Genomic DNA, 9,954 nt, shown 5'->3' with positions numbered 1-9,954 from the left:
AGAAAGCTCCAAGAAGATTACGGGTTTGAAAGAATCATAAGTACAATGCATTATGCACAGGGTTTATACCAATGCTATAAAAACAGTACAGAAACAGAAACAAAAACAAACCAACCCTAAAAGTTTGAATTAGCTCCAAATCCGGTACTTTAAGTAACATTTTGAAATTTTCTAGCCATTGGTTTTTAATAAAAATGAACAGAAAAAAACTCAGGTTAAAGGATTACTTAATTTCTGATAATAAATGCAATGTAGTGATTAAAACAGTAGTGATTCAAATTGTTTAGCAGCAATAGCTGTAACAAGTAGATAAAAAAGAGTTTCTTAAAACACTAATCTGATCAGGAGCCATCCAGTTTCTTTTAAGTCATCCGATCACAACAAAGCAGTATGAGTTTCTACGGAGAAGGAATTTCCTGCATGGTGACATTAAAACTGCTGAATTTTTGGAAACTTCATATATTTTTTCACTTGAACTAATTCTACAAAATTAAATTATCCAAAGTTGACAGTTACTTGCCTTACATTTAATTTTCTGGTAAGATTATATTTAAGAGTAACAAGTATTAGATGTTCCTAGTTATTTTTTAATGTATTCGATTCTCTTACTCTTTAACTTATTAAATGACCCTATGATTTATAGATTAGAAATAGTGACAAGCTCAACTTCAAACCTTATGCTGTTAAGCAAGAGTCAACATCTTTTATTTACATATTTATGACATACATTAATTATCTTATACAATTAACTAAATCTAATTAACAATAGTGAAAATGGAACATAAAAGACACAATTCCAAATTTTAATCGATTCAAACACTTTTTCACCAACTGAAAGATACGATAAACAAGCAGCCATTGTAACATATGGACTGTATGTTGATTCACTTCTTAAAACTCAGCCACACAGCTATCAAAACAATGAAACATTTGCAAATGCAAATATTACATATCTAAGTATAATGCATGCACAGCTGTCACAGTTATTCTTTATCCTTAAAGCCATTTTAAAAGTAAACTGAAATAAGCATCTTAATAATATATGTACATCAAGGCACATTCTTTTCTTGTGCTTTAGGAATGATTTACATATAATTTGCTTATATCTTAATTTTATACCTTATAACAGCTTCTAATACCTAAAAGCTTAATTTTAACAATTATAGCTTGAATGGTAGTTTCCTAGAGAGAAATGTGGCATTTCCCCTATGGTCATTTTGAAAATCAGAAAGATGGATAGCTTAGAGAGGTGGGAATTCAAAAATCAAACACATGAATTAATTTAGTGTTGAGGTAACTTTTCAAAATATTTTCAACAATTTGGAAGGACCATAATCCATTAATTTTTTTCAAGTAGTATACTATGAAGAGGGCAACAATGAAGAATTTTCAATATTCAAAAATTACTTGACAATTATGAGATATCCACAGGACCACTGTAGATGTCTATATTGCTGTCTTACTTCTCAACTTCAGTTTTTCAACAAAATGAAACAAACATGATGCAAAAGTTAAAAACATATGAAACGTAACTTGTTCATTCTTCAACAAAAGAATGAGGGTTTTTTTTTTTTTTTTTCTGGTCTTTATTTATGTTCCTACATTATCAAGGAGAAATTGCCCATCAACAATTTTTGACAGTACTCTTTTCACATTGTCAATTACCTGCCTTGAAGAGATAGTATAGTAGTATAGTAAGGCTTTAAAAGGCATTTCATGCATTTTAATGGCATATTAAAATTAGCTATTCATTTATGGGTTTCCCATATCTTTAAATATATTGTGCAAACTTGATTACAACATGTAACTCATTAAGTGCTTTAAAACAGAATAAAGAACCCCTGACATGGGGTTAAAATAAATAGCAAGAATCACAGATCTTAAAGCATTTTAAAACTGTAATACACCTAAGCATCCTATTGAAATGCTTTATATTAGAATTGGCTTTTTAATTCACAAACAGGGCAACTGAAATCACAGAACCTATATTTTCAGAATAAAACAGAAGAAAAGCCAACTGGTGCAGCCTTTTATAAACTCAAAATATATAATAATGTCAAAATACAAATGATACTGTACAGCTTTAAATTTAGTACAGTTTTTTATAAACACTAATTCATAAAGGGCATACCATGATAAACTACTACCATCATATAGATTTGTTTTCAATTTCTTTACAGTAAATGGACTTCTATGAACTCATTAGCCAGACAAAGAGTTTAGAAATGTCACCAACAGCCCAGAGCCTTGACATATATAAACTCTTAAGTGGATAGTCACATGAAATTGTAAACAAATGTTCTGTGAGTTCAGTATAAATATGCTCTTTTTTTGTCACTACTATATTCATTCTGCTTCTGATATATGTGCCACCTCTACTTCAACAGTTTGAATAGCTTCTGCAACTTCAGATAGCTTCTGTCCTTGCTGTTGTGCTAACACATAATTAACCACTTGCATAATACTTTGGTCAGAAAGCGTAGATACTGATGGACACTCTTCAGTAGCTGCAACAGCTTCAAGAACTTCCATGGTTTCTCCTGTTACCACCACAGTCTCAAGTTCTTGAGGACCACTACTTTCTTGTTCCTGCATGTCTGCAGTTAAAATGCTAACTGCATGTTCCACTTGAGTTCCTTGGTTATGAAACTGAAGGGTGTCTTTTTCCAGCATAATTTTGCAAGGCACATAGTCTCTGTGGAATTTAGTCATATGTTTACGAAGTGTTCTAGCATCTATGTAGGCTTCGCTACACACAGGACAGACATAAGGCCTTTCACCAGTATGTGTTCGGACGTGGCGTTTCAGAGATCGGGCATCGGCCCAAGCTACTCCACATGTTAAGCATTCAAATGGCTTAACTCCTAGTAACAAACAAACAAAAAAGTTTATGCTTGGTGAGGAGCAAGTACCATAAAAAAAATTATTTTCCAGGCAATTTTCTTAAGTCCAGTAGTCAGTAAGCCTTTTGATCTTGAACCACCACTGAGTTACATCCTAAGTATTTTTCCTTCCTTCCTTTTTCTTTTTAATTTTGAGATAGGGTCTCCCTAAATTACCGAGGGTGGCCTCAAATTTATAATCCTCCTCCCTCAACATCCCAAGTAGATGGAATTACAGGCATCTATGGCAATCTTTTTTTTTTAAATATATTTTTTGTTGTTATTTTATTTATTTGTATGTGGTGCTGAGAATCAAACCTAGTGCCTCACACATGATAGGCAAGCGCTCTTACCACTGAAACATAATCCCAGCCCTCTATGGCAATCTTTTATTTAGCACCTGATGGTTTTCCTTAGAATAAGCAAGATTCTGCACTATAATCTCACTAAAAATGTTTCCATGGATAGAAGTTACTAGAAAAAACCTGAGTTTCTGTGCAAAATCTCATTTTTTCTTTTGCAGCAATCCTATAATCCTACAATAAGGAAGCAGCTTTCAAGTAATTATATTCTCAGGTGCAGGATCACCTCTGTCACTTGAATAAATCTTCAAAGATAGAAAGAATCACTACTGGATTGGCTTTTATTCTATTTAGATGTATATGGTATCACATATAGTTACCTTCATGGTTGTTCATGTGTCTCCTATATTCTCTCAGCTGAGTGAATTTTCTTCCACATTGTTCACATATTCGTTCCAGGTTTTGCTTTGCTCTCCCTTTTTTCCCATGGGTGGCTTTCTTTACATGTCTTCTGAATAAAGCTTTTTCATAAAATTCTTTGCCACATATATTACATCTAAAATAAGGGAAAAGACCTAAATTGCTTTTTCCAAAGCACCGGAAGCCCTAAGAATCAAAATACATGTATTTCTCGATTAATTTCAGTTCCTTTTCAAATTTACCCACCTGTAAGGCTCAGTGACAGAATGAGACTTCACATGGGAATACCAATCTTTCTTCCAACTATAACACTTATCACAAAATTGGCACTGGAATGGCTTTACACCAAGATGTTTGTTCATATGCTGGCGAAGATCTCTTGCTTCAAAGAAACTTTTCTCACATCTGCAATAAAGTTTAATTACCCAATTGGATCACCTTAATCCTTTAAAAGAAGTTTCTACAAATTTAGTATATTCCTAAGTTTCCAAGAACTCCACAAAATAATTTCAATTTAACATAAAAGAATTCCCCAATTTTACAATTTTATATCATGAATGCATAAGTTTAAATTCTTTTATTTCTAGAGCACTACATATTTTGAGAAAGAATCACATAGAGTTCCCAAAAGTTATTAAAGAAGGAATTTGTCTGTCTCTCCTCCTCCCACTTCTGTTCCCTGCTTTTACCCCTTTTATTCTCTGTCCATGTGTTGAAGGTAGGTTTCACCCCTAACCCTAGGGATAGAATAATCAGGCCTATGTAAACCAGAGCATAGCATTCCCTTGGCCATAGTGATTGAGAGATTTCTCAAGTGACTTAATTTGATCTAATAACAGTGAACTTCAAGAATTTTGTAGAAACTACCAAGAAAAGGACCCTGACAATGTAGAAGTTGAGGATGTGAAGCTCAAACCACTGTCTCTGCTTTATCATTTTGCAGCCTGAGAGACATCAAGTACAAATCAATCTGAAACCAGTTTACATTAAATCTGAGACTTCTAGATTTTACCCTTCACTCAACCAGTTTTGGTTATTTTTTTCCCACTTGTAATGAAAAATGTATTATTTTAAAATAAGACTAATTAAGGTGCAATCAACAATCAGAATCAGCTTTACTGGGATCTTTAGAAACCCATCAAAAGTAGCAGGGCATGATGGTATAAACCTATGATGCCAACTACTTTGGAAGTTTTGGCAGGAGCATTGCTAATTCTGGTAAGAAAGAACATTTTTGTTGAAATAAACAAATTGAAAGCATAGAAATGAGATGTTTTGAGGAATATGAACTCTGAAAATCTCTCATCTCTTCTGGGTATCTAGAAGTCCATATGCTTACTTAGGTTGAGCCCATGCTCAGAAAAGACCTGAAAAGACCTCTGGGTTAAACTTGGGGATCTGTACAATCAGGAAGCGAAAGCTAAGGCAGAGTTGTAAACTATTTGGCTAAATATTGGAGGAATTCTGTAATTTAGTGGTGATATTTGCACAACATTGTAATGTATTAAACTCTCCCTAGTTTAAAGTGGGTAATTTCATATGAATTTAACTTCAATTATTAAAATAGAGAGAGAGAAAGAGAGAGAGACAGAAAGAGAGAGAGAGAGAGAAATTTCAGCAAGCTTTGGAAAATGAAAAGAAAGGGAGAAGAAAAAAGAATGGGAAGGAAGGAGAAACTAACAGGATGCTCAGCATTTCAGAGGAACTGCCTAGAAAGTAACTCTGGTTGGCTATGAACTTTTGTTTCCTATGTCTCACCCCCAGGTAGTTCATATAAAAAAAAATCTCTAAAATAAGTGGTCTGTATGATATATGATTCATACATCAGTGAAACATTTAGACTGATTAAAATCAAGAGTAAACCAAAATTATAGTTTAATATTATCTTTGAATATTTTCTTTTGAAAACAACTTTCAAACAAACCAAATAACAAAGAAAATAAAATTAATTGAATGCTTCATATATTAAATACTTACTGAGTACAATGATAGCCTCGAACCTCAGGCTTTGGTTGGTGTTTCTTTAGGTGCTTGCTGAGTCCAGAGCCCCTGTGAAAAGACTTTCCACAAACTGAGCAAAAGTACTTGGACTCTCCTGTTAAAAAAAAAAAAAAAATCATGCCACATATACAACAATCAGGTCTTCCTTCAACACAAGTCTATATATGTCATATTTCAGAAGTTGTTTTATTAAGGGGTGCATGAAACCATTAACATTTGGTAAGGATTTTATAAAAAGTTTGTCAAAACCTCTACTACCTCTCAAATTTACAGAACCGTCATGCGGTTCTATAGTACATGTAGACTAAGAATTCTAATAAAATTATAAGCCATCTACCATATTGACATTTACATCTGTCTATCACTTAAGTTTTTAAAAGCATGACCATTTCATTGACACTAAATACACATTTTTCTACACCAAAACAATGATCATTTTTACACACATAAGATAGCTTTGTAACTAGATTGAAGAAAATATTTTTAACTTTATTTTCCAAATTTTAAAAAACTGCACACATACAACCATCAGTATCTCAATCTAATTCCTGGTACAATTAAGGCATAATCAATATAATAGCAAATTAAAGCATATATAATGTAACAATGTTAATATAAATTTCTCATTACCTGTGTGAATACTCATATGCTCTTGAAGACTCCGTTTGGTAACAAATGACTTAACACATAGTTCACACTGGAATTGCTTTTGTGATTGATGGAGACTCTGATGTAATTTCAGACCATGTTTATAGATAAAAGTCTTTCCACAGACCTAATATAGGAGTGTTCATGTCAGTAAAACAAAAAAAGAGATAGGTGCTGTTTCTAAAGAATAACAGAGAAACTAATACAATGTGTCAAATCTTAATTTAATTAAAAATATAAGCAAAATAACAAAGTGAAAGTTGAAATCTCAAATGCCAAAGACATTAGCTCATACAGCCCTTTTATGATTCAGTATTTAATAAATATTGATGTTATCTTTCTTAAATCTCCAGTGTGACCACTAGAGAGCTTAAAAAAGTACAAAAAAACTTTGTGCTATCCTTGTGAGATTGGTAAACAGTATACATTAAATTTAAGAAACATGGAAGTCTAATTAAGAACAATACATTCGGGGCTGGAGTTTGTAGCTTAGTGGTGGAGCACTTTGCCTAGCATATGTGAGGCTCTGGATTCAATCCTCAGCACTACATTAAATAAATAAATAAATAAAGGTGTTGTGTCCATTTCTATCTAGAAAAAAAAAAAGAACAATACATTCACTGGGGGCATAGTGGCATACACCTGTAACCCCAGCAACTCGGGAGGCTGAGGCAGGAGGATCGCGAGTTCGAAGCTATTCTCAGCAACTTAGCAGGGCTCTAAAGCAATTTAGTGAGATCCAGTCTCTAAATGAAAAAAAAAATAAAAAGGACTGGGAATGTGGTTCAGTGGTTAAGTGCTGCTGGCTTCAATTCCCAGTACAAAAAAAATTAAACAAATAATAATAACAACAAAAACATAATACTTTCATTTCCTCCTATACCAAACAAAATAATGCTTTTTTTTTTTTTTTTTTGTGATGAAGAACCAATATTTTTTCTTTCCCCAATCCACTTGGGAGGCATTTTTGTTAAAATATTACAAAAATGTCAAAACAATGTCAAATATCTATACATTCCTATACTCTTTACTCTCTAATTCTGTACCTTTCTTCCGTGGTCACACATTTTGAGTAGTGTTACAATGGAAGACAAGAGGCCCAACTAATACTTGATATTTAAATTTGTAAATGATTCTTAGCACTTGGATTCAAAGTAACTGGGGTAGCAGGGAGAAGAACAGTGAGTGACAGTATGAATAAAACAGACTTGACCATGAGCTGATAATAAAGTATGATGATGGGTACATGAGGATTCACCTCATTTTCTTTTTATTTTATTTTACTGGTACCAGGCATATCGATGCTGGGTGCTTTACACTGAGCTACACCCATCCCAAGTCCTTTTTTCTTTTAATTTTTATTTTGAGACAGGGTCTCGCCAAATTTCTCAGGCTGGTTTGAACTTTTGATCCTACTGATTCAGCCTCGAGAGTTGCTGGGATTACAGGAATGTACTACCATCCCTAGCTGTTCATTTCATTTTCTTGTACTCTGCTTTCATATAATAAAAAGCTTAAGAAAAAAGAAATAATGAAAATTTTAATGGTTCAAAAATCATTCAATAATAAAAAATAATGGGTCATGCTTACATGCAAAACAGCAAATGTTACTAGAAACTTTTCACTGTTCCAAATGGCACAAAGCTGACTAACCATGGGATTCTTCTATCTAGGAGTCATATTTTGGTATTTAGATACCCTCAATCCTCAGCAACAGGGAAGAATTAATATCTTGGGCAGAACTTTTTCTAACCAAGGAGTTTGTTTAAGCCATCATTTTTTTGATTGATTGATTGTAGGTGAACAGCATGCCTTTATTGTATTGTTTTTATTTCTTTATGTGGTGCTAAGGATAGAATCCAGTGCCTCACATGTGCTAGGCTAGCACTTTGCCACTTAGCTACAGCCCCAGCCCCATGTCATCAGCTCCTTTTTAGTCCAGGTTGGTCCTATAGGGCTAAGGGATGATTAGGGTGATGAATCGGCTAATCTCACCCAGCAGATCCTCCAGATCCTAATAAATTTGATAAACATCTTAAATGAATTTCTTTCAAATGATAACTTTAAAGAATAAATTACAGAATACAATATGGAATCACCCTTAATCTTGGCAACTTAGGAAAATATACATCTTTCCTGACATTTTACAAGAGTAAAATGACTCTAGAATACACATTGACCAGACTCATCACCATAGTTCATTTTCTTTAAATAACAAAATAAATGTCATGGCTTTACCTGACATGCATGTGGCTTTACACCCGTGTGCTTTAACATATGTATTCGGAGAGAATATAATTTAGGTAATGTCCTTCCACATATGGAACAAATAAATTCTCGTTTGGTTCTGCCCTTCTCAGATGATGTTCCTGAAGCTTCATTAGATGTGGAATTGGATGATGACGATGCTGGTGCATCTTTTCTAGTATGTCGAATAAGGTGTGCTCGCAATGAGGCACTGTACTGGAACTGTTTTTTACATAACTAAAAGAAAAAGTAAAAAAATTCTGTCTAAATATATTTCCATTAAAAAAAATCAAACAAAACAACTTATTTCAACCTTCTATTTCTGATTACAATCATTCAATTATAAACAAATATTGGGCAAAAGACAATATGCTAGGTACCAGATTATAATGATGAAAGATCCACATATAACTAAGGACCTACTTTGGGGAAGTTTAAAATCTAACTATAGCAAAAAATATGTATCTTTAAAAATTCAGAATTTAAGATAAAGGAATTATCAGAGCAAATGAGGAAAGACTGGGCTTAAGTTAGGTCTTAAATAGCAGAATACAGACAGATGGAATATCATCACTATATGAATGAACAGTACTAGAGCAGAAATAGAGGCTGAAAAAAGTAGAAAGATTAAGACAGTGATGGTCCTTGAATTCTATCTTGCAGTTGATGGGGAGTCATGAAAATTTTTGTTTTTGTAAAAATCAAAGTTATATAGCCTTATCACCTATGAAACTTTTTCTTTTATTGGAAGTATGGGGGATTAAATCCAGGGGCACTTTACTACAAAGTTATATCCCCAGGCCTTTTTATTTTGAGATAGGGTCTCATCAAGTTGCTGAGCCTAGCCTCAAACTTGCAATCCTACTGCTTCAGCCTCTTAAGTATCTGGGATCATAAAATTGTTTTAGCGAGGGTGGGAATGGAAACAGAACCCAGGTCTTGCACAGCCTAGGCAAGCACTCTACCACTGAAAAACACACCCAGTCCAAAACTTTTTTTTTTTTTTTTTTTTTTTTTTATTACTAGGGATGGAATCCAGAGGTACTTTACCATTGAGCTACATCACCAGCCCTTTTTATGTTTTGACACAAGGTCTTCTTGCCAAGTTGCTGAGGTTGGTCTGGAACTTGCAAGCCTACTGCCTCAACTTCCTAAATTGCTGGGATTACAGGCATGCACCACCATGCCCGGCTCAAAACTTATCTATCTATCTATCATCTATTTATTTATGTATGTATTTTGGTGCTGGGGATTGACCCTAGGGGCGCTAAACCACTGACAGCAAACCCAGCCTTCTTTATTTAGAAACAGGGTCTCTGATTTGCTTAGTGCCTCACTTCTGCTGAGGCTGTCTTTGAACTCGCAATCCACCGGCCTCAGACTCCCAAACAGCTAGGATTACAGGCTTGCGCCACCATGCCCCGCTAAAACTTTTCTTTCTTAAAAAAATAAAT

The 9,954-nt window shown here is 33.9% G+C and overlaps 1 protein-coding gene across 1 annotated transcript in view; it reads right to left on the bottom strand.

Moving 5' to 3' along the window:
• Window positions 1-675: 675 nt before the first annotated feature.
• Window positions 676-9,954, bottom strand: part of Zbtb11 (zinc finger and BTB domain containing 11) — a 30,659-nt gene continuing 21,380 nt past the window's right edge. Inside the window, exons 6-11 of the mRNA XM_027943258.3 lie at window positions 8,492-8,737; window positions 6,236-6,380; window positions 5,582-5,699; window positions 3,851-4,009; window positions 3,565-3,740; window positions 676-2,864 (exon numbers count right to left, since the gene is read on the bottom strand). Coding sequence (XP_027799059.3) covers window positions 2,347-2,864; window positions 3,565-3,740; window positions 3,851-4,009; window positions 5,582-5,699; window positions 6,236-6,380; window positions 8,492-8,737 — 1,362 coding nt within the window. The 3' untranslated portion in view covers window positions 676-2,346. The remainder of the gene's footprint in view (window positions 2,865-3,564; window positions 3,741-3,850; window positions 4,010-5,581; window positions 5,700-6,235; window positions 6,381-8,491; window positions 8,738-9,954) is intronic.

Source organism: Marmota flaviventris, chromosome 8 (genome assembly GCF_047511675.1).
Source record: "Marmota flaviventris isolate mMarFla1 chromosome 8, mMarFla1.hap1, whole genome shotgun sequence".
NCBI lineage: Eukaryota > Metazoa > Chordata > Mammalia > Rodentia > Sciuridae > Marmota > Marmota flaviventris.
Note: the sequence above shows the minus strand (reverse complement) of the source record. Positions and strands in the feature narration are given on the sequence as shown.